Source organism: Rhinatrema bivittatum, chromosome 2 (assembly GCF_901001135.1).
Source record: "Rhinatrema bivittatum chromosome 2, aRhiBiv1.1, whole genome shotgun sequence".
Lineage (NCBI taxonomy): Eukaryota > Metazoa > Chordata > Amphibia > Gymnophiona > Rhinatrematidae > Rhinatrema > Rhinatrema bivittatum.
This window is the reverse complement of record NC_042616.1, coordinates 578,049,019-578,074,393: the sequence shown is the minus strand read 5'-3', so window position 1 is coordinate 578,074,393 and position 25,375 is coordinate 578,049,019. Positions and strand designations below refer to the sequence as shown.

At 45.2% G+C, this 25,375-nt stretch overlaps 1 protein-coding gene across 5 annotated transcripts in view; it reads left to right on the top strand.

Moving 5' to 3' along the window:
• ANKRD12 (ankyrin repeat domain 12) overlaps positions 1–25,375 on the top strand; it is a 272,151-nt gene that overhangs the window by 108,485 nt on the left and 138,291 nt on the right. For 4 of the 5 annotated variants that reach the window (XM_029591004.1, XM_029591002.1, XM_029591006.1 and 1 more), the window contains one exon: positions 1,498–1,644. In XM_029591004.1, the coding sequence (XP_029446864.1) occupies positions 1,498–1,644 (147 nt within the window). The remainder of the gene's footprint in view (positions 1–1,497; positions 1,645–25,375) is intronic. The other variant, XM_029591003.1, reaches the window with a different exon arrangement.

The following is a 25,375-nucleotide window of genomic DNA, read 5'->3' as shown; positions in this document are numbered from 1 at the left end:
TTTCAGTTATGGCTCAGGTAATGGTTGAAGTGATTGCCATCTGAAAGTTGTTCAGTGTGTTTGTGAAATGAGTTGGTATTTTCAGCTGAGTTACCCTAATGATGTGTATGTGAATTTAAATATACCTAAGGAACGAAAACTTACATCTTTATCAATTTAATGGAATAAAACAGACTGGATAAACCCATTTCTTTGATCATGTAGCTATATAGTCTTCAAATACATCACTATAAATCCACCATCACAGTTGTGTGTGTCTCAGTATGTTAGCCTAGCAGTGTGCATTGCCTATTGTGCTTGTCCTATGAATGCACAGAGGACTTCAGTTTCTAGTAATGCTAATCCAGTTCCTTTAATGAGAACTTCATTGATAAAAATTGCAATGAAAAAGATGATTTAAGGAAATAGTATTTTGGTCACTACTACTGACTGGTTCATATGAATTGCAAATGATATCACACACCCACTACTATTCCAAATGGAGTTTTTTCCAGGAATTCTGTGGAATAGCCTGGAACAGCTTAAATAATTAAAAATGACTCAGTAGTACATTTTTTAAATATTAAAGGGTGAGTATTACTGCTAACTGTATAATTTTGAAAATATGCAAAATGCAGAGAGCTTTCTTTTAGAGTGAGTTGTATTTATTGACACCATGGTTCAATTAAGAAAATGCCAAATAATTTGGAAAGCCATATATCCAGTTGTGCAATTGTCTACACAAAAGGCAAATGCATTGCTTGATGTGTTGGGAGAAAGAGGGTAGTCTTTTTTTTTTTTTTTTTTTTTTTTTTTTTTATTTCAAGTGGACATTTCTTGTATCTTGGAAGCTTTTGTATAAATTTCTGAAGGTTTCATGTAGGAAGAGAGAAAAACAGCAAGTTTGTACTAATAAGTTTGACACTCTTGAGTTATTTAACATTTTGTGTTTGCAAATTTATTTTCAACAATTTCTTGTAACCTGGTTTATTAAATGAATGTGGCTATTTTGCAATTTGCTATCTTTGCTGAAAAGGGTAATTTATAGTGGTTCTCTGTAGATATCTTTCATTTGACAGAGACGCTAATTCTGATAAGTGAAGAGAGGCTATGTGTGTGTGAGATAATAACTCCACCTAAATTCCATATGTTTTATGGGTGTGGTAAACTTTGTTCAACCATTAGACAACAGCTTGCCTCACAGCCATTACCATTTTATTATTTAATCCTATATTCTATGCTTCCTGAAATTCTCTGACCTCCAAAACATTCAGCACTGCTGTAAATAGCTGGGCTGATCTTTCAAACAGGTCAAATGTTTGCAAGTGCCCTGGAAAGGTTTTGTCTGCACTTGTTTCAGAACTTTTTTTGTACAAGTGAAATAAGTGAATGGAATTCATTTTTCAGAAGTCTGTAACGTTTTTTGACTGATATACTTGCACTATGCAAATAAATACCCATTAGTTCTCTTTATGATTCCTGAGTATTATTCAGAACCTTACAATGCAATCTTTCCAGAGAGAGAAGGCCCAGAGAAGAAGAAGATGAAAAAGGAAGCAGGAAATAAGAAGTCCACACCAGTCAGCATCCTGTTTGGTTATCCTTTATCTGAGCGCAAGCAGATGGCTCTTCTTATGCAGATGACAGCAAGAGACAACAGTCCAGGTGATACCAACCATCATTGAGTTAATTTTAACCATTCATCTTTACAGACTTCCCAGTGAAATCTGTAATTTCACAATCTACAACTTTCCTAGATACTTATTTCCATCATGCGGTTATTAGCTAAGGCTCTGAACAGTACTTACTGCCATGTGAAAAAGCATACTTAGAAAGGACTAATGCAATTTCAGAAGAAGGTGGGAACCACAGAGCTTTTAAGTTAATGAAAACTATAATCAGTTATCTTAGAAAATTGATTTTGTAAATGTCATATGTTTTAAATATCACTCCATTTGTGTTTTTTTTGACTTGGTACTGTGGGAACTTGACTCCAAAATGTCCCTGTAGGAATGCAGTTACATATATACATGCAAGTTACTCCTGGGGGAATTCTACACAAAAAAATGTTAAATTCTGCAAACTTTATATTGGTCAAAATAACAATTTATATGACTGACTTTAAGTAATTACATTTTAATATTTTGAGCAGAATTTCCCTAGAAATTCACTGTAAGTGTGTCCCTTCCACTTGCTCTCCCTACTCCCCTGGCCACTTTGCCCTCTCAGGCCCCAGCTCCTCACCTGCCAGTATCTCTCCCCTCCTCTCTTAGGCTCAACCCCTTTCACTCTATCGCCAGTCCCAGAGTTTGACCCCGTTCTCAGTACTGCCCCTCACACAGGCTCCCTCTGTCCCTCTTTCTTTCACACACGTGCTCCCGTTCTCTAGTACACATACACACACTCTCATACAGGCTCCCTCACTCTCTCGCACACACACATCCCCTCATACAGGGTCCCTCTTTCTTGCATACACACCCACACAAGCTCCCGTTCTCTCTCACACATACATCCTCACACAGGCTACCTATGTCTCTCTCTCATGCACCCCTTCACACAGGCTCTGTCTCATACATACACAATCCCTTCACACAGGCTAGCACCCTCACATACACACGATCCCTTTTTCATATACACGAGCTCCCAATCTGTCACACACATACACACTCCTTCACAATCTCCTCATATAGGCTCCCTCTCTCTGGCATCCACACACAAGCATCCCCCCCTCACCTCCCATGCTCTCTCAGCCCCCCTGCTCTCTCTCTCACCCTCCCCTCTCCTCTCTCACACCCCCCTCCCCTTTTTCACACCCCTCTCCCTCTCCTCACACACACACATTCACTCTCACCGGGGCCTTCATCTTCGCCGCGAGTGGAGCACACGAGGGTCTTCATCATCGCCGTGGGCAGAGCACATCCCATGGTACACGGGGGGCCTTCATCTTTGCCACGAATGGCGCACCGGGGCCTTCATCTTCGCGCATTCCGTGGCATGCCAGGGTCTCCTCTGCCATTTTCTACGCAGGGGGCAGTAGTGCAGAATTCCCCCAGGACTAGCAAGTGGACATTTCTTATACATTGTAAAGCTTTAGGTGTAAGCCTATGGAGCAAACTGTTGCAGTCCCATTTTACAGATATAAAAAGGGCTAATTTTTAAGACTGGATTCCTCTGCACTCAGGCAAGCCAATTCCCCACAAGTGGGTTATGCATCTCTACCAGCAGATGGAGATGGAGCAAAAGCTGACATCACGGATATACATAGCTCTGCCCCTACATCAGCCCGCTAGTATTATCCGCCTCCAGCAGATGGTGGACATACATTTCCCTATCGGTGATTGCCTGTAAACATTTAAAAAAAAAAAGTCCAGCAACCTGTTTCCAACAGTGGCCAATCCAGGTTACAAGTACCTGGCAAGTATCCAAAACATTAAGTAGATCCCATGCTACTAATAGCAGTGGTTATTCCCTAATTTAGCTTGATTAATAGCAGTTAATGGACTTCTTCTCCAAGAACTTATCCAAACCTTTTTTAAACCCAACTACACTAACTGCTCTAACCATATCCTCTGGCAACAAATTCCATAGCTTAATTGTGCATTAAGTGAAAAGGAATTTTCTCCGATTAATTTTAAATGTGCCACATGCTAACTTCATGGAGTGCCCCCTAGTTCTTCTATTAGCCAAAAGTGTAAATAACCGATTTACATTTACCCATTCTAGACCTCTCATGATTTTGTAGACCTCTATGATGTCCTCCCTCAGCCATCTCTTCTCCAAGCTGAACAGCCCTAACCTCTTTAGCCTTTCCTCATAGAGGAGCCATTCCATCCTCTTTATCATTTTTGTCATCCTTTTCTGTACCTTCTCCAGTGAGATGCGGCAACCAGAATTGTATATGTACTTAAGGTGCGGTCTCATCATGCAGCAATACAGAGGCATTAAGACATTTTATTCACCATTTCCTTCCTAATAATGCCTAACATTCTGTTTGCTTTTTTGATTGCAGCAGCTCAATGAACCGTAGATTTCAATGTATTATCCACTATAACGCCTAGATCTTTTTCCTGGGTGGTAGCTCCTAATATGGAACTTAACATTGCGTAACTACAGCAAGGGTTCTTTTTCCCTATATGCATCACCTTGCACTTGCCAACATTAAATTTCATCTGCCATTTGGATGCCCAATCTTCTAGTCTCACAAGGTCCTCCTGCAATTTATCACAATCCGCATGTGATTTAACTACTCTGAATAACTTTGTATCATCTGCAAATTTGATAACCTCACTTGTATTCTTTTCCAGATAATTTATAAATATATTGAAAAACACCGGTCCAAGTACAGATCCCTGAGGCACTCCACTGTTTACCTTCTTCCACTGTGAAAATTGACCATTTAATCTTACTCTGTTTCCTGTCTTTTAACCAGTTGGTAATGCACGAAAGGACATTGCTTCCTATCCCATGACTTTTTACTTTTCTTAGAAGCCTCTCATGAGGGACTTTGTCAAACACCTTCTGAAAATCCAAATACACTGCATCTACTGGTTTACCTTTATCTACATGTTTATTAACCCCTTCAAAAAAATGAAGCAGATTTGTGAGGCAAGATGTCCCTTAGGTAAATCCATGCTGACTTTGTTCTATTAAACCAAGTCTTTTTATATGCTTTGTGATTTTGATCTTTAGAGAATAATTTCCACTACTTTTCCCAGCACTGAAGTCAGGCTGACCGTTTTATAGTTTTCCGGATTATTTCTGAAGCCCTTTTTAAATATTAGGGTTACATTGGACACCCTTGAGTCTTCAGGTACAATGGATGATTTTAATGATAGATTACAAATTTTGACTAATAGATTTGAAATTTCATTTTTTATTTCCTTCAAAACCCTGGGGTGCATACCAACCGGTCCAGGTGATTTGCTAGTTAGTCAATCTGGCCTATTACATCTTCCAGGTTCACAGTGATTTGGTTCAGTTCATCTGACTCATCACCCTTGAAAACCATCTCCAGAACAGGTATCTCCCCAACATCCTCATTAGTAAACACAGAAGCAAAGAATTCATTTAATCATTATGCAATGGCATTATCTTCCCTAAGAGCCCCTTTGACCCCTTGGTCATCTAACTGTGCAACTGACTCCCTTGCAGGTTTCCTGCTTCGGATATGTTTTTATTATGAGTTTTTGTCTCTATGGCTAAATTCATGTCAAATTCTCTCTTAGCCTGTCTTATCAATGTTTTACACTTAACTTGACAATGCTTATGCTTTATCCTATTTACTTCAGATGGATCCTTCTTCCAATTTTTGAAGGATGTTTTTTAGGTTAAATTACCCTCTTTCACCTCATCTTTTAACCATGCCGGTAATAGTTTTGCCTTCCTTTCACCTTTCTTAATGTGTGAAATACATCTAGACTGAGCTTCTAAGATGGTATTTTTAAACAGTGTCCATGCCTATGTACACTTTTAACCTTTGCAGCTGCAACTTTAATTTTTTTCTAACTATTGTCCTCATTTTATCAGTTTCCCTTTTGAAAATTGTGTTAGAACTGTAGGTTTACTTATTGTCCCCCTTCCACTCGTTAGTTCAGATTTGATCACGTTATGATCACTATTGCCAAGTGACCCCACTACCGTTACCTCTCACCAAATCCTGCGTTCCACTAAGATGCGCCTTGCAGAGGTGAGGGTGACTAAGAAGAGCACCTTCCAGGAAAGGTACCTGGGATGACAAGTGTCCAACGGTTCGAAGGGTGGTAGCATGAGCTGTTCCAAAACTGTTGATATCCCATGGTACTGAAGGTTTACGAGTTGGTGGCCGTAAACGTAGGACAAGATAGGCCAGGATATTTGGTTTGCCTTTCCTTGTATCTAAAGCCTGAAGGAGTAGGTCTTGAGAAGAATATTAAAAAGACTTTCATAGAAACATAGAAATGACGGCAGAAGAAGACCAAATGGCCCATCCAGTCTGCCCAGCAAGCTTCACACATTTTTTTCTCTCATACTTATCTGTTTCTCTTAACTCTTGGTTCTATTTCCCTTCCACCCCCACCTTTAATGTAGAGAGCAGTGATGGAGCTGCATCCAAGTGAAATATCTAGCTTGATTCGTTAGGGGTAGTAGCCGCCGCAATAAGCAAGCTACACCCATGCTTATATGTTTTACCCAGACTATGTTATACAGCCCTTATTGGTTGTTTTTCTTCTCCCCTGCCGTTGAAGCAGGGAGCTATGCTGGATATGCGTGAAGTATCAGTCTTCTCCCATGCTGTTGAAGCAGAGAGCCATGCTGGATGTGCATCGAAAGTGAAGTATCAGGCACATTTGGTTTGGGGTAGTAACCACCGTAACAAGCCAGCTACTCCCCGCTTTGTGAGTGCGAACCCTCTTTTCTTCTCCCCTGCCGTTGAAGCAGAGAGCTCTGCTGGATGTGTGAAGTATCAGTTTTTCTTCTCCCCTGTCGTTGAATCAGAGAACTATGCTGTATATGCATTGAAAGTGAAGTATCAGGCTTTTTTGATTTGGGGTAGTAACCGCCGTAACAAGCCAGCTACTCCCCTCTTTGTGAGTGCAAATCCTTTTTTCCACATTTCCTCTTGTTGTTGAAGCTTAGAGCGATGTTGGAGTCACAGTAAGCATGTGTATGTTTATTTAATAAGGGTATTGACTCTAGGCAGTAGCCATCATTCTGGCGAGTCACCCACTCTTCATTGGTAGCATCTTGACTTTATGGATCCACAGTGTTTATCCCACGCCCCTTTGAAGTCCTTCACAGTTCTGGTCTTCACCACATCCTCCGGAAGGGCATTCCAGGCATCCACCACCCTCTCCGTGAAGAAATACTTCCTGACATTGGTTCTGAATCTTCCTCCCTGGAGCTTCAAATCGTGACCCCTGGTTCTGCTGATTTTTTTCCTATGGAAAAGGTTTGTCGTTGTCTTTTGATCATTAACACCTTTCAAGTATCTGAAAGTCTGTATCATATCACCTCTGCTCCTCCTTTCCTCCAGGGTGTACATATTTAGATTCTTCAATCTCTCCTCGTACGTCATCCGATGAAGATCCTCCACCTTCCCGGTCGCCCTTCTCTGTACCGCCTCCATCTTGTCTTTGTCTTTTTGAAGATACGGTCTCCAGAACTGAACACAGTACTCCAGGTGAGGCCTCACCAAGGACCTGTACAAGGGAATAATCACTTCCCTTTTCTTACTCGATATTCCTCTCTCTATGCAGCCCAACATTCTTCTGGCTTTAGCTATCGCCTTGTCGCATTGTTTCGCCGACTTCAGATCATTAGACAGAAAATCAGAAAAACCAGATTAGTCAGGTGTAACTCCTGATAAGGACTAGTAGCTATTGGTATACTGCCAGCACCCTTCATCATTTCAAGTACAAGGGTGAGGTGGGGTCCATAGACTCCAACAGAAGCAGATGTGGGACCCAGTGACAAGGGCCCATCAATCATTATGGAGTCAACAAGGCACCCATCTCTGACCCCATCAATAAGAACATAAAAACATAAGAAATTGTCATGCTGGGTCAGACAAGGGTCCATCAAGCCCAGCATCCTGTTTCCAACAGAGGCCAAATCAGGCCACAAGAACCTGGCAAGTACCCAAACACCAAGAAGATCCCATGCTACTGATGCAATTAATAGTAGTGGCTATTCCCTAAGTAAACTTGATTAATAGTAGTTAATGGACTTCTCCTCCAAGAACTTATCCAAACCTCTTTTGAACCCAAGATTGCTCTGATCAGTATAAACAGATCTTTCCAAAAGCGGGCAATTATGGGACAGCTCCCCATATGTGGAAAAAGGAGCCTTTTTCCCCACACTCCCACCAGCAGAAATCTGTGCAAGCAGGAAAACATTTATGGATTCTGACTGGCATCAAGTACCATCTTAACACTTTATACCCTTTTTCAAGTAGGTGGGCTGAAATAATTCCTTTACCTATATTCATAAAGGCCAGATCCCACTCAGAATCCGAAAAAGTAATGCCAAGGTCACCTCCCCATGCTAGAAAATGTTTTAGCTTAGAGGCCATTTCCTGATTTAACAATGCATATATTTTAAAGCTGCACCCTTTCACTTTATCTACATGGGCGCAGAAATTCTCAAAAAGTGTTTTCCCCAACTGTAGTCCCAGTTGCCTTGTGGGGACCTATCATATCTATCACAAAAACAATCAAACGGCATAGGTCCTCCTCTGTCCCAAATTTGCTACAATCTATATAAACCTATATGTCTTGGTCTGCCTGTCTGGCCCCATTCAAAACTTGGAGGAAATTCCTGATTATACAGCAGGAAGAGGTAAAAAAAAAAATTTTTATGTTGCCTACTAATTGAAATCGCCATTGTTTCCAAACTCGAAGCGTATTTAACGTACAAGGAGAGCAATCTGTAATAGGTCTCAATGTTCACCTAGGCTGCCAAGGTAGCACCCACAGTGGCATCATCCCAATAAAGAACTGTTCCAAAACCACCCAGTGCCTCTTCTCTTGCTGTTGATGCCAATCAATGATATCCTTCAACTGAGCTGTTGCATAATACCAGCTAAGATTTGGGACACCTAACCCACCTCTGGTTCTCAGTTGGTACCTTATGCTCTGGAAACTCTAAAAATACACTTTTGCTATCGTTTAAGTAGTTAACTGGAGACATGAATTGGCAGTGTATAAAATAAAGAGCAGAATCAGAGAAGAATATTCATTTTAAAGGAAGCAATTCTGGTAAACCAGGACAGGTCATAACTATCTCATATATCCAGGTCCTTTCCAACAGCTTCCAACAAGGAAAGATAATTCAGTTGGTATGGAGTTGCATTAACCTTCCCTATGTAAATCCAAAGGTAATTTATCCTTGATTTAGCCCATTTGAAAGTAAAATTACTTTTTAATAATGCGATGTGCTTTCTCACAGGACAAATAGGATGGTAGTCCTCACATATGGGTGACATCATCAGGATGGAGCCCAATCAAGGAACACTTTTGTCAAAGTTTCTAGAACTTTGACTGGCACCTACTGGACATGCCCAGCAATGCACTGACCCTGCATCCAGCAAGGTCAATCCAGGCAGACTCTGCCTCAAAAGTCTGAGCCAGCTTCTCAGCCTGGACCAGCGTCAGGGTTTTGACTCTTTCCTAGAGAGTGTAAGCCAACCTCCTCTTCCATCCATACCGGTCAATAGTCGGCTCTGCCACTTCAACAGCGCTTGGCATCAAGTCACCACAGACCAGTGGGTACTTGCAGTAGTCACTCAGGGTTACAACCTAAATTTCCTGACTGTTCCAGCGGACTCTCCACCTCGGCTGACATGGAGAACATCCGACCACTCTCCCTTGCTCGAACAGGAGGTCTCATCCCTCCTCAAATCCCAAGCAATAGAACCAGTGCCCCTCCCCCAGCAGGGGAAGGGGTTTTATTCCCGGTATTTTCTAATACCAAAAATGTCAGGTGGCGTACGCCCGATACTGGACCTCCGCGCACTAAACAAAGTTTTGCAGAGAGAAAAATTCAAAATGGTAACCTTGGGCTCTCTAATTCCTCTTCTACAAAGAGGAGATTGGCTATGCTCTTTAGATCTCCAAGATGCTTACACACACGTCTCAATTACTCCATCTCATCGCAAGTACTTGCAATTCCTGGTCAGCCCTCGTCATTTCCAGTACCGTGTACTACCATTTGGCCTCGCGTCCGCTCCACAAGTATTCACCAAGTGCATGGTGGTGATCGCAGCCTTCCTCAAGAATCTGGGTGTACATGTCTACCCTTATCTCGACGATTGGTTGATAAAGGGCTCCGACTCAGCAGGGTGCGTTAACCTCCCTGCGTCTCACTATCAGCACCCTGATCTCCTTAGGGTTTCTAATCAACTATCCAAAATCCAAGATAGTTCCATTCCAAACCCTATCCTTTATAGGGGCCGACCTAAACACTATACAGGTGAAAGCCTTCCTCCCCCAGGATCGCGCTTTCACCATAACATCTCTGGCGCATCAACTGCAGTCTCGAGTATCTTCAACTGCTCGTCACTTCCTCATACTGTTGGGTCACATGGCGTCCTCGGTGCATGTCACTCCAGTAGCTCGCCTAGCCATGAGAGTAATGCAGTGGACCTTAAAATGCCAGTGGATTCAAGCTTCTCAGCCAATGTCCAGCATTATCCAGGTTACCAAACAGCTCCATCTGTCACTAGCTTGGTGGGTGCACCACTCCAATCTCATTCAAGGCCTTCCATTTCAGGCTCCAGATCCTCAAATTATCTTAACAGACGCATCCAACCTCAGGTGGGGTGCACATGTAGGGAACCTGGTCTCCAGAGGAAGCCAAACACCAGATAAAATTTCCTGGATCTATGGGCGATCAGGTATGCCCTCAAGGCCTTTCAGGATTGCCTATCAAACAAAGCCACCCTGATTCAAACCAACAATCAGGTTGCGATGTGGTACATCAACAAACAAGGGGGAACGGGCTCCTACCTCCTGTGTCAGGAAGCTGCACAGATATGGGCATGGGCCCTTTCCCGCTCGATGTGCCTCAAAGCAACCTACTTGCCGGGAGTGGACAATGTGTTGGCAGACAAGCTGAGTCGCACTTTCCATCCGCACGAGTGGTTTCTCAATCCCACAGTTGCGGACACGATATTCCAACTTTGGGGTTACCCCTCGAATAGACCTCTTTGTGTCTGTCCGCAACCACAAAGTAGACAACTTCTGCTCTCTCATTCGCAGTCACCACTCGCAACCAAGAGATGCCTTCGCCCTCTTCTGGGCCAGCGGTCTCCTTTATGCGTACCCTCCACTTCCTCTCATTTCAAAGACGCTTGTGAAGCTCCGGCAGGACAAGGGGTTAATGATTCTGATAGCTCCCCACTGGCCACGCCAGGTTTGGTTTCCAATCTTCCAGGACTTATCAATATGACGACACATTCCTGTAGGGAATAATCCCTTTCTAATCACTCAGAACGAAGGGTATCTGCGTCACCCCAACCTCCAAGCTCTGTCTCTGATGGCCTGGATGTTGAAAGGTTAATACTCCACCCTTTTAACCTTTCAGAGTTGGTATCCCAAGTCCTTGTGGCTTCACGAAAGCCTTCAACGAAAAGGTCTTATCGCTCTGAGTGGAAGAGGTTTATGGTCTGGTGTACTTCCATGTCCATAGACCCCGTCACTTGTTCCACTGCAAGTTTCCTGGACTACCTCTGGCATCTGTCAGAGTTAGGCCTAAAAACTTCCTCTATCAGGGTGCATGTTAGTGCAGTGTCTGCATACCATAAGGGTATAGGAAATGTCTCCATTTCAACGCAACCCTTAGTATCACGTTTCATGAGAGGCTTGCTCCATTTAAAACCTCCACTGTGCCCTCCTGCCCCTGCTTGGGACCTTAATGTGATTTTGGGACGGCTCATGAAACCTCCGTTTGAGCCTCTCCACTCCTGTGATCTCCGCTATCTCACTTGGAAGGTAGTTTTTCTACTTGCTATCACGTCCACTCGCAGAGTTAGTGAATTACAGGCATTAGTTACCTACTCGCCTTACACTAAAATTCTGCATGACAGTGTAGGGCTCCATACTCACCTTAAATTCTTGCTGAAGGTAGTGTCAGAATTTCATATTCTCACAGGACAAGCAGGATGGTTGTCCTCACAAATGGGTGACATCGAGGATGGAGCCCACCACGGAAAACTTCTGTCAAAGTTTAAACAGAACTTTGACTGGCCCCTACTGGGCATGCCCAGCAAGGCACTGACCCTGCAGCCAGCAGGGGTCTCCCTTCAGTCTTTTTTTTTCCGCGCAGCAGTTGCCACGCGGTGAAAGGAGCTCTCTAACCACGTTCCTGACAGGAATTTGGAAATTAATTTCCTAAGAAAATTTGCCCCTCAGGGTTCTCCCTTCGACAAATTTTTAGTCATCTTACGGAACCCGGTAAGTTTTTTTGCCTTTTTCCATCGACTACCGTCGAATTTGGCCCTTGAGGCCTGTTGGCACTTACCGATCCCCAGCCTAAATTTTGGCTTCAGGCCATGGCAACGGGGTTCCGCCGTTGTCCGGATTGTACCCGGACTATGTCCATCACAGACCCCCACAGGGTTTGTGTGATGTGTTTGGGTAGTGAGCATGATGTCCTGACTTGCACCACATGTGCCTTAATGACACCCAAGGGTCGCAAAGCCAGGATGGAGAAGATGGGGCTCCTCTTCCATGCACCCACCCCAACGCCATCGATAGCATCGACGTCATCGGAACCGGCACCGTCGAAGTTGTACCATCATCGTCAACCCTCCGGTGACCGTCCGCCATCGATCGCTTCTCGGCCGTCGACTCCCGTCCCTTCCCCGGATGGGCGAGGGGATCGGAAGGAAAAGCACCGCTATCGACGGCACAAATCTCGGCCTGTCGAGGATCCACAGCCATCGACCTCTGCTCAAAGCCGAGCCACCGACAAAGAAGCCGCGAACAGACCGGACACCCCTCCACGTCTCGTTCGCAGGCATCGAGGAACCCTCACCCTCCCGGGGTGCGGGGGCCGTGATCCCGCCGGTTACGGTGGTCCCTCCGGCCCTGCCTCAGCCTCCCTCTCCCGTCGAGCCGGGTATGGTTACCCCTGGTCTCCGGGCAGAACTGGACCGGCTGGTCCAGGAGGCCATCGAGAAAGCGATGAAGAAATTGCAACCTCCATCGGCACCGTCTCCGGCACCGGTTCCAGTGCCGCCCCCGGCACCGACACCGGCACCGGCTTCGCCACCGAGGAGGGAACCGACCACCGAGCCGTTGATACAAGCGCTAGCACCGCTACTGAGCCGCATGGAGACGCTCATGACGGCCCTTCCATCGGTGATTCCAGTGCCATCGACAACACCACCGTCTCCGACTGGATTTTCAATCGGCAGGAGAAACACCGTTCCGGATTCCTCCTTCCGGGGTGGTTCCATCGGTGCCTTCTGGTATATCTCCACCGATATATCCTTTGGTTCCATCCATTCCATGCCAGGCACCGATTCCATCGACAGCACCGAAGCCATCGATGCCATTTCTGGTTCCACCTACGGCACCGATTCCACCTCGGTTTCCATCGATGCCTTTAGAGCCTCAGCCAGGTCCATCAGGGTTACAAACCCCACTTGATCCCTACGATACCTGGGGTGATGATGATGATACATCTTCTGACATGGATTTGCCTTCGCCTCCATCTCCTACAGAGAGTAGAAAAAGATCTCCTCCTGAGGATCTATCTTTCATTAATTTTGTGAAAGAGATGTCAGAAGTTGTACCTTTTCAACTACAATCTGAAGCTGATGACAGACACCAGATGATGGAACTCCTTCAATTTCTGGATGCTCCAAAAATCATCGCTTCCATCCCTATACACCAGGTGTTTTTGGATCTGCTCAAGAAAAACTGGGAATCTCCTTCATCAGTGTCCCCAGTTAACAAAAAAGCTGACTCCACCTACCTTGTCCAGTCAGCACCAGGTTTCCAAAAACCTCAACTGGATCATCGCTCTGTTGTGGTTGAGTCCGCGCAGAAGAAGGCCAAGCGTCTTAAACCACACTCTTCTACCCCGCCTACCAGGGACAACAAGTTCCTAGATAGTGTTGGACGGAAAGTCTATCATGGAGCTATGTTGATTTCACGCATAGCTTCATATCAACTTTATATGACTCAGTACAACAGAGCCATCCTTAAGCAGATGCAAGACTATGCTGACACGTTACCAGACCAATACCAACCGCAGCTTCAAGCCCTTCTTCACAAGGGATTTGAGGCAGGGAAGCACGAGATTAGGACTGCCTACGACATATTCGATGCTTCCACAAAAGTTTCAGCCACAGCCATCTCAGCCAGACGTTGGGCTTGGTTAAAATCATCCAACCTTCGCCCAGAGGTTCAGGATCGTCTTGCTGATTTACCCTGCTTAGGCGATAATTTGTTTGGAGAGCAAATTCAGCAGATTGTGGCGGAGTTGAAAGACCACCATGAGACGTTGAAACAACTCTCCTCTGTCCCACCTGAGCTGACCTCCAAGCAACCGCAAAAGAAAGACTCTAAGAAGTCATTCTTTCGACCACGCCGTTATTATCCTCCATCGGCCAGGCCTCGTCCAGCTCGATCCTCTACTAGGCCTCAGCCGCGTCAGCCTAGGAAACAAAGGCCTACTGTAGCCCCTCCTCCTGGGCCTGCGGCTGGCCTTTGACTCCCCTGTAGGGAACACATGCCAAACCCCTCTTCCGGACATCCCTGTAGGAGGTCGACTGTACCATTTTTTACAACCTTGGTTGCAGATCACCTCAGATCAGTGGGTGCTAACAATTATCGCACAGGGTTACCACCTCAACTTCATATCTCTTCCGGCAGACTCCCCGCCTCTTCAAGCGTGGAGTCTATCCACCCATTTGGCTCAATTACAACAGGAAGTATCCCTTCTTCTGCAATCAAATGCTATAGAACCCGTTCCTCCCTCTCAACGAGGCACGGGATTCTATTCCAGATACTTCCTAATACCAAAGAAATCAGGGGGACTACGTCCCATTTTGGACCTTCGAGCCCTCAACAAATACCTTCAAAAAGAGAAGTTCAAAATGGTAACCCTAGGCGCGCTGCTCCCTCTGCTACAAAGAGGGGATTGGCTGTGCTCTCTCGACCTCAAGGACGCTTATACCCACATTGCGATCACACAATCCCATCGCAAATATCTGCGGTTTCTAGTAGGCCACGACCATTATCAATACCGTGTCCTACCTTTCGGTCTAGCTTCTGCCCCACGAGTCTTTACCAAATGTCTCGTAGTGGTAGCAGCATTCCTAAGGAAGGAAGGTGTCCACGTCTACCCATACCTGGACGATTGGCTAATCAGGGCCTCCACCCAGCAGATAGCTCAATCCTCCCTAAAATTGACAATTCAAACACTCCTTTCCTTAGGGTTTCTCGTCAATTACGAGAAATCTTGCTTAGTCCCGTCTCAAACCTTATCCTTCATTGGGGCAGACTTGGACACCTTACAGGCAAAGGCTTACCTTCCTCTTCAGAGGGTCCACACCCTAATGTCCCTGGCTCGCCAGCTCCAGTCTCAGAACACTGCCACGGCTCGCCAGTTCCTCATTCTCCTAGGGCACATGGCATCCTCGGTTCAAGTCACTCCCATGACCCGACTAGCCATGAGAGTAACACAATGGACTCTACGACACCAATGGATTCAAGCTTTTCAGCCTCTGTCCTCCATAGTCACAGTCACACAAGCGCTGCGCCTATCCTTAACCTGGTGGACGACTCAGGTCAACCTCCTTCAGGGCTTACCCTTTCTTCCACCGGAACCGCAAGTAATCCTAACCACCGACGCTTCTCACATCGGTTGGGGAGCCCATGTGGACGACTTTCAAACCCAAGGGTTATGGTCCAAAGAGGAAGCCGAACACCAGATCAATTTCCTGGAAACTTCGAGCAATCCGCTATGCGCTCCGCACTTTCAAAGATCATCTCTTTCATCAGATAATCTTAATCCAGACGGACAACCAAGTGGCCATGTGGTACATAAACAAGCAGGGAGGCACAGGCTCCTTCCTTCTGTGTCAGGAAGCTGCGCAGATCTGGGCGGAAGCCCTCTCCCACTCCATGTACCTCAGGGCCACTTACCTGCCGGGAGTAGACAATGTATTGGCAGACCAGCTGAGCCGTGTCTTCCAACCACACGAGTGGTCACTCGATCCTCTGGTAACGACCTCTCTGTTTCACAAGTGGGGTTCTCCCCGCATAGACCTCTTTGCGTCCCCTCAGAACCACAAAGTGGACGATTACTGCTCTCTCATTCGGAGCCAGCACTCTCGGCCGAGGGATGCATTCTCCCTCAAGTGGACAACCGGTCTGCTCTATGCATTCCCTCCACTTCCTCTTGTGTCAAAGACTCTCGTGAAGCTACGCCACGACGGGGGAACCATGATCCTGATAGCACCCTACTGGCCACGCTAAGTATGGTTTCCAATACTCCAGGATCTCTCCATCCGCAGGCACATTCCTCTGGGAAAGGACCTGCATCTGCTCACTCAAAACGACGGATGCCTCCTCCATCCCAACCACCAAGCCTTGTCCCTGACGGCATGGATGTTGAAAGGTTAGTCCTTCAGCCTTTCAACCTTTCAGATTCCGTTTCTCGGGTCCTGATAGCTTCACGAAAGCCTTCCACAAGAAAGTCTTACTCATACAAATGGAAAAGGTACACATCATGGTGCACTTCTCAGTCCCTTGATCCCCTTTCCTGTCCAATCTCCAAATTCTTGGACTATTTATGGCATCTCTCTGAATCAGGTCTTAAAACCTCTTCTATCAGAATGCATGTCAGTGCGGTAGCCGCCTTCCATAAAGGTGTACAGGGTGTCCCTATTTCAGTACAACCCCTAGTAACCCGTTTTCTTAAAGGCTTGCTCCATCTGAAGCCACCCTTACGTCCTCCGGCCCCATCTTGGGACCTTAACCTGGTTCTTGGTCGTCTAATGAAACCTCCTTTCGAACCTCTGCACTCCTGTGAGTTAAAGTATCTCACATGGAAAGTGTTATTCCTCTTGGCTATCACTTCAGCTCGCAGGGTTAGTGAATTGCAGGCCCTAGTTACCTATCCGCCTTACACTAAGCTCCTGCAGGACCGGGCGGTACTCCGCACTCACCCTAAATTTTTACCTAAGGTAGTTTCTGAGTTTCATATTAATCAATCCATCATACTACCTATCTTTTTTCCCAGGCCCCACTCCAACTCCGGGGAACAGACTCTGCATACCCTAGACTGCAAACGAGCTCTAGCTTTTTATCTAGACCGTACAGTTGCTCACAGGAAGAGCACTCAATTATTTGTCTCTTTTCATCCTAACAAGTTAGGACATCCTGTGGGTAAGCAGGCTCTTTCCTCCTGGTTGGCGGACTGCATTTCTTTTTGCTATCAGCAAGCTGGCATTCCCTTTCAAGACCGTGTGAAAGCACACTCTGTGAGGGCCATGGCGACGTCAGTGGCACACCTTCGATCGGTGCCGCTTCCTGACATCTGCAGGGCTGCAACCTGGAGTTCTCTCCATACCTTTGCAGCCCACTATTGTTTGGACAAAGCTGGAAGACAGGACTCCATCTTCGGCCAATCTGTCTTGCGTAACCTTTTTCCAACGTGATGTACCAACACCCTTCCACCTTCCCAGTAGGGTGCGGATGCCCTTTACCAAATTCCACCCCAGTTGTAGTGCCTGTTGCACGTCGTTGGGTGCATTTGGTGCAAGTCAGGACATCCTCAGCTCGGTACTCACCCATTTGTGAGGACAACCATCCTGCTTGTCCTGTGAGAAAGCAAATGTTGCTTACCTGATGTAACAGGTGTTCTCACAGGACAGCAGGATGTTAGTCCTCACGAAACCCGCCCACCACCCCGCGGTGTTGGGTTTGTTTTGTTTTTACTTTCTAGGCACTGCCTGTAGCTTTGAACATCAGACTGAAGGGAGACCCCTGCTGGCTGCAGGGTCAGTGCCTTGCTGGGCATGCCCAGTAGGGGCCAGTCAAAGTTCTGTTTTAAACTTTGACAGAAGTTTTCCGTGGTGGGCTCCATCCTCGATGTCACCCATTTGTGAGGACTAACATCCTGCTGTCCTGTGAGAACACCTGTTACATCAGGTAAGCAACATTTGCTTTAACCAAGCTATTATCCTACCTACCTTTTTTCCCAGGCCCCATTCAAACCCAGGAGAACAGGCTTTGCATTCCTTGGGCTGTAAACATGCTTTAGCCTTCTATTTGGACTGCACGTCCGCCCACAGGAAATCCACTCAATTGTTTTTCTTTTGCTACCATCAAATTGGGAAATCCTGTGGGAAAGCAAACCCTATCCTCCTGGTTGGCGGAATGCATTTCTTTTTGCTACCAGCAAGCAGGCATTCCGCTATAAGACAGTGTAACGCTCACTCGGTCAGGGCCATGGTGACATCGGTAGCACACCTCCGTTCGGTGCTGCTTGCTGATATTTGTAAGGCTGCTATCTGGAGTTCTCTTCATACTTTCACAGCCCATTATTGCTTAGATAAGGCTGGCACACAGGATTCCATCTTTGGCCAATTCATTCTACGCAACTTGTTTTCAGTTTAACTTCCCAACATCCTTCCACTGACCCATTTAGGGTTAAGGATGCCCTCCTAACCAAATTTCCACCCCTGTTGTTGTGCCGGTTTGCACGTCTTTGGGTGCATTTGGTGCTTTGCTTGGGCATCCTCAGCTCGGTACTCACCCATATGTAACAGGTGTTCTCACAGGACAGCAGGATGTTAGTCCTCACGAAACGCGCCCACCACCCCGCAGAGTTGGGTTCGTTTACATTTTCTTATTTTATTTTTCGCACGTACTTTTACTATAACACGAGACTGAAGGGGGACCCCTGCTGGATGCAGGGTCAGTGCATTGCTGGGCATGCCCAGTAGGTGCCAGTCAAAGTTCTAGAAACTTTGACAAAAGTGTTCCGTGATTGGGCTCCATCCTGATGATGTCACCCATATGTGACAACTAACATCCTGCTGTCCTGTGAGAACACCTGTTACAGGTAAGTAACTCTGCTTTCTCGGTAAAGATATATCTAGAATTTCTGACTTTTTCTCATTGACTTTAAATCCTAACACACTACTAAATTTAGTCATTTCAGTTGTGACTCCCCTTGGGTCTGTAAGCATAAATATGTCATCTGCAAACATGGGCATCTTATAGTTCTCATTCCCCACTGAAATCCCAGGTATATTGGCACCCGAGCGAATCCTGGTTGCAAATGGTTCGAGGAAGATTGCAAAAAAGAGAGGAGACAATGGGCAACCCTGACGTGTGCACTCTAAAGCTTCCTGAATAGCTCCCATTCACTTTAACACTTGCCAAAGGATTGTAAAATAGTTTACAAATCCAATTCAAAATTTGGCTCCCAAACTGCATTTTCCCTAATATTTAAAGAGAAAGGACCAATGCACCATATCGAAAGCCTTCTCAGCATCAATTGAAAGGAGCATTGTCAGGAGTTCTGTCTCTGCACCCACCAAATTAAATCATGCAATTTTCGAACATTATCTGCGATCATGCTGCCTTGGATAAAACCTGCCTGATCAGTATGGATTAAAGAGTTGATCACATTGTTGAAGCTGTCTGCTAAGACTTTAGCTAATATTTTCAAATCAGTGTTGATAAGGGAAATCGGATGATAGAAACATAGAAATGACGGCAGAAGAAGACCAACAGGCCCATCCAGTCTGCCCAGCAAGCTCTCACACTTATTTTCCCATACCTTTCTGTTACCCCGACCGCTGAGTTCAGGGCCCTTATTGGTAACTTTTTTATTCCAATTTCCTTCCACCCCAGCCATTGATGCAGAGAGCAGTGTTGGAGCTGCATCAAAGTGAAGTATAAGGCTTAATGTTTGAGGGTAGTAAATTTCGTAACAAGAAGTTACCCCTATGTTTGTATACTCATACTGTGCAGATCAATGCCTTGTTAGATGTTGTCTGGATGTAAATCCTCTTTTCCTCATTCCTCTCCTGCCTCTGAAGCAGAGAGCCATGTTGGATATGCATTCAAAGCGAAGTATCAGGCTTGAATGGTTTAGGGTAGTAACCGCCTCAACAAGCAAGCTACTCCCACGTTTATTTGTTTAATCAGACTGTGCAATTCAGTCCGTGTTGGTTGTGGTCTGAATGTAAATCCTATTTCTTCAATCCCCCCTGCCGTTGAAACAGTGAGTTGTGCTGGATATGCATTCAAAGTGAAGTATCCGGTTTAATTGATATGGGGTAGTAACCGCCGCAATAAGCAAGCTACTCCCACGCTTATTTGTTTACCCAGACTGTACAATTCAGTCCTTGTTGGTTGTTGTCTGAATATAAATCATCTTTTCTTCATTCCCCCTGCCATTGAAGCAGAGATCAACACTGGATATGCTACTCCCACACTTATTTGTTTACCCAGACTGTGTAGCCTTGTTGGTTGTTGCCTGAATGCAAATCCTTTTTTCCACATTTCCTCTTGCCATTGAAGCATAGAGCAATGTTGGAGTCGCATTAACCGTGTAAACATTTATTGAATAAGAGTATTAATCACCAGGTTGTAGCCTTCAATCCCGCAAGCCACCCCCAATGCCTCTTCTCTTCATTCCCAACCTCTAGGTTTTATGGATCTGGCTCTGCACTGCTATGGTTCAAATCCTTTCTGAACAACAGGCACTACAAAGTTAAAATAAATGACAAAGAATCCCAAGGAGTACCACAGGGTTCTTCTCTATCCTCTACCCTGTTTAATATCTATCTACTCCCTTTATGCCAGCTGCTCAATAGCCTCAACCTCACCCATTTTATATATGCGGACGATGTGCAGATCCTAATCCCCATCTCGGACCACATCTCCACTACTCTAAATTTTTGGAACAGCTGCTTACACTCCATCAACCTCCTTCTCTCGAGTCTCAACCTGGTCCTTAATACATCCAAAACAGAACTCATGGTTATCTCCCCCAGCGATAACAACCCCTTCGCCAACAACGCAACTACTCCACTAGCAAGCCAGGTTAGAGACCTTGGAGCCACCCTAGACTATAGATTAAACTTCAAAAAGTTCATTAACACAACAACTAAAGAATGCTTCTTTAAGCTACAGGTCCTGAAGCAGCTAAGACCACTTCTACACTTCCAGGATTTCCGTTCAGTCCTTCAAGCCATCCTGTTTTCAAAGATTGACTATTGCAACGCACTACTACTCGGTCTCCCCGCCTCTTCTACTAAACCCCTACAGATGCTGCAAAACGCAGCGGCCAGGATCCTTACAAACACACGTCGTAAGGACCATATCACACCAATCCTAAAAATCCTACACTGGCTACCTTAACAATATAGAATTATCTTCAAGACACTCACCATCATCCACAAATCTGTCTTCCAGCAAACCACACTCCAACTAGCCATCCCTCTTGAATTACATACTTCAGCAAGGCCGATCAGATCTGCCTACAAAGGTTCTCTCCAGGCCCCCCCCCAACAAATCCTCGGTCCACAACTCCATCCATAAGCGAGCACTTTCGACAGCGGGCCCGCTACATTGGAATTCGCTTCCACCAGATATACGCCAGGAACAATCCCATCTCACCTTCAGAAAGAAACTGAAAACCTGGCTGTTTGCACAAGCTTACCGCTGAAGGAACCTCGATCAACTAACATTGACTCTCACCTTCCTACCCTCTACCCTCCCTTCACCCCCCCATGCTTACCTCCCCTTGATCCCTGCTTCCTCAGGAAATAATATGTTAATAATTGCCTATGATATATCTACAGCCGATCTCAGCTACCTTTATATGACTCGCTACTCTTTTGTTTTATTTAACTGTTTTTTTAATACTCTCCAGTTGTGTTCGTTTATATATCTTTCCTGTCTTCCAACTCCCTTGTTCTTGCTCCCTGTTTAATGTAACTTTACCTTCTGTATAGTTGTTAATTGATTTCCCCCAGTTACACTGTAAACCGGTACGATAAGACCTGGTCTTGAGCATCGGTATATTAAAAGAATTTAAATAAAATAAATAATAAATAATGGATCCACAGTGTTTATCCCACGCCCCTTTGAAATCCTTCACAGTTTTGGTCGTCACACTTCCTCCAGAAGGGCATTCCAGGCATCCACCACCCTCTCCGTGAAGAAATATTTCCTGACATTGGTTCTGAGTCTTCCTCCCTGGAGTTTTAAATTGTGACCCCCTGGTTCTGCTGATTTTTTTTTTCCAACGGAAAAGGTTTGTCGTTGACTTTCGATCATTAAAACCTTTTCTAGTATCTGAATGTCTGTATCATATCACTCCTGCTCCTCCTTTCCTCCAGGGTATACATATTTAGATTATTCAATCTCTCCTAAGTCATTCGATAAAGGCCATCCACCTTTTTGGTCGCCCTTCTCTGGACCGCCTCCATCCTGTCTCTGTCCCTTTGGAGATACGGTCTCCAGAACTGAGCACAGTACTGCAGGTGAGGCCTCACCAAGGACCTGTACAAGGGGATAATCACTTCCCTTTTCTTACTCGATATTCCTCTCTATATGCAGCCTAGCATTCTTCTGGCTTTAGCTATCGCCTTGTCACATTGTTTCGCAGACTTCAGGGCGTTAGACACTATCACCCCAAGGTCTCTCTCCTGCTCCATGCACATCAGCCATCATAATTACAGGTCCCTCCCTGGTTTAGCAATCACAGTTACCCCTGCTGTGTTAGCATCTTGGGAAAGATGTCCCTCTGATCTTAAATACTAAACTGGAGACTAAACATTTATAAAACTTTGCAGAAAAGCCATCTAGACTATGGGATTTTCCCACTTTTAGACTTTTTATCACTTGAAACATCTTAACTGGCTCTATCTCCTTGTCCAACTAAGTCTGTTGTTCTGACGAAAGCTTTGGCAATTCTACTTCTGCTAAATAGGTGTTAATGGAACTATTATCAATCAAGATTTCAGAGCTATACAAATGCTTATAGAACTGTCTAAAACAATTCCTTATATCCACATTAGAGAAAAGAGGTACCCCAGATTGAGCCTTAATTTTCACAACCTGGGGCTGTGAAAACTGAGTCTTAAGGTGCCTGGCTAATAGCTTACTGGCTTTATTCTCAAACTCAAAAAACATTTGACTAGAAAAGTCTAATTGGTGGGCAATATCTTCTAATTCCAGGGAATGCAAAGTCTAACGAGTGGCCAATAACTTCTTATAGATCTTCAGTGATAGAGAATTTTTTAAGCAATGCTTCTAGTTCAGCGATTTCTTTGAGTAAGGAGAGTCTGCATTGCTCCTTTTTCTCTTTTTTTCTTGACACTCTCGCAATCAGTCTACCTCTAACCGCCTTTAAACAGTCCCATAGGACCATTGGGGAAATTCCTTCCACGTCATTAAAGGAAAGATTGTCCCAGATTGCCAATTCCAATAGACTGTCATTAAGACCTCAGTCTGTTCCCCCTTTCTCGGACTCCAATTTGAAAATCTAACCATATATGAACAGACCAGGTAATATCTATTTCTGCACTAATTACTGCGAAAAAAAATTTCCCATCAAAAGAACATCAATTCATGAGTGTGATGCATGGGTTTGAGAATAGAAAGAATAATCCCTGCCCATGGGGTGTTGAAATTGCCACACATCTAGTAAATTCCAGTGGTCAGTCAAGTTTTTAAACTTGGTTGTACTAAATTGGGCACAGTTTGTTTCCCTGAAGAACAATCTAGTTTTGGGTTCTGTGAGAAATTAAAATCTCCACCCGTAATCAACCCCCCTTCAACCTAGTTAATAAGGATTCAGATAGAGGATCAAAGAATACCCCCTGGTCTTTGTTAGGGGCATACCAGTTAACTATAGTACAGTTTTAGTTATCTTTTCCAACTGAAAGGTTCATTATAATATATCTGCCCCCATGATCTCGAAAAACAGAGTTAATTTCACATTGGAATGTTTTGGAAAACAAAAACCCACACCAGCATATTTCTCCTGGCCTGTACTTGCAGCAAAAAATATCTTGGGATACTGTGCTGACATCATTAGACTCTTGAAGCGCTTCCTCAAGTGGGTCTCTGGACGAGGACTATTGCCACTTGTATCCGATAGGCTTCTTGGAATAGAATTTTAGGCTTCTGTGGAGAATTCACCCCCTTCACATTTAAATAAACAATTCTAAATTGTGCCATCTTTGTCCGTTGTAAATCTCGATGTCGCAGGCTGTGCAGTGGTCAGCAAAAACAGCTACCCTTAAGGTCCATTCATAGCCTCAGATCCCAGCCCACTCCCCCCCCCCCCCCCCAAACAAAAACTTCAAAGCAATTCCTAAAACCCTTAATCATCCCAGCCTCCCCATCACCATAGAACTTTCCCAACTGTCCTGCCCTTCCTCCTAGCCTCCTCTTCCCCTTCCCAGCCCACCTACCTTCGACCTCTCACTCTGAACAGTGTTCTGCCTATGATACTCCATTCACAGTTCTAAATGCCCCCCCTCCCCCCGAGGAAGACATTCTTTTCCTCGATACCCCGTCAAAACCATAAGATAACATCAAATAAACATGAAAAATCAGTCCAATATACCAATCATTCGATATAATAGGTGAAAACTTGAAAAATTTGAGAGCTTAAAAACTGCTCCCCTGAATCTTATCAATTTAATCTGAGTAAATAAAACATCATGCAATGAGTAGTAGACATAGAAAATATCTAAATATATAGATATCTCCTAAACAGATACGGTATATATTTTACATTAGGAAAAAATTACGTAGCTATAATCTAATAAGCTATGAGTTTTCCAGAAAGCTGAAATTTCAAACATTAACCACTGTGCCCAGTAGGGGATCTGGGACTACCAGATTGTCTAAACAGCTGTTTCTCTCCCCCCCCCCCCTTGCCAGTTCTTTGCCATTTCAAATGAGTGCTGCTGGCAGGCTGTTTGGCCAGTGTCAGCTTTAGCAATCTTTCTGAAATCGAGAAACCTGCTTCCTTAAGTGCTGCCTCAGCACAAGATCCCGCCCTATTAGTAACGCAATTGACAGAGAACACAATTCCAAATGGGAACAGCCACTAATAACGGTTCCCTGTACATACCAGGATCATTCCAGACGGTGGGTTATGTTCCATGTCCAGCAGATGGAGTCAGAACACAAAATTCCCAGGGGAGGACCCATATAACCACGCCTCCCCTGTAACAGCTCTCAGTAACGTTCTGACTCCAGCAGATGTGAGCAGGGGACTTGTGGTCCCCAGCTTGTTAGCTTAGGGCTACCTCCTCAGGGGGATCAAGTTTAAAAAAAAAAAAAATAGGAAGTTTTAAATTTACAGTTTAGGTCACTTTGCTAAGGCTCCTCTTACAGCAGGGGGAGAGCTCTCCGCTGGTGCTGCCTCATCGCTCTCTAGCCTGGTGACTTGCTGACAGGCTGTTGCCTGTTTTCTTTCTTTCTTTTCTCATTTTCCTCACTGAGGGCTCAGTTGGGGTAAGTGTATTTTTTTCATCTTCTTTTTCAGCAGAAGACTGCAATTTTTTGGACTCCATTCGGCTCTCTGAGGTGAAAGTCGGTAGCGCCGGCCTCTCCCTCCTGACCCAGGTTTTCCCCCCTCCCTTTTGGGGAGCGACCGACGTCCTGACCTGCGGCCCCGCGAAGCACCATTCCCCGGGGCCGCCTGCTGTCGGGAGGGTAATTCCCCGTCAGTTCTTCTTCAGGTCGGTGGGGGACCGCGGCAAGCGTCCATTGCCGGGTCAGCACTCATTTTAGGCGCGAGCCACCTGTAGAGCCTTCCCCCCCTCTCTCTCTCCCTGCGGCTATGCAGTCCGCGGCGCCTTGTGAGGGCTCCGACAGGGCCGGATTATTTTCTGAAGAGGGTCTGTGCTCAGGCTGTT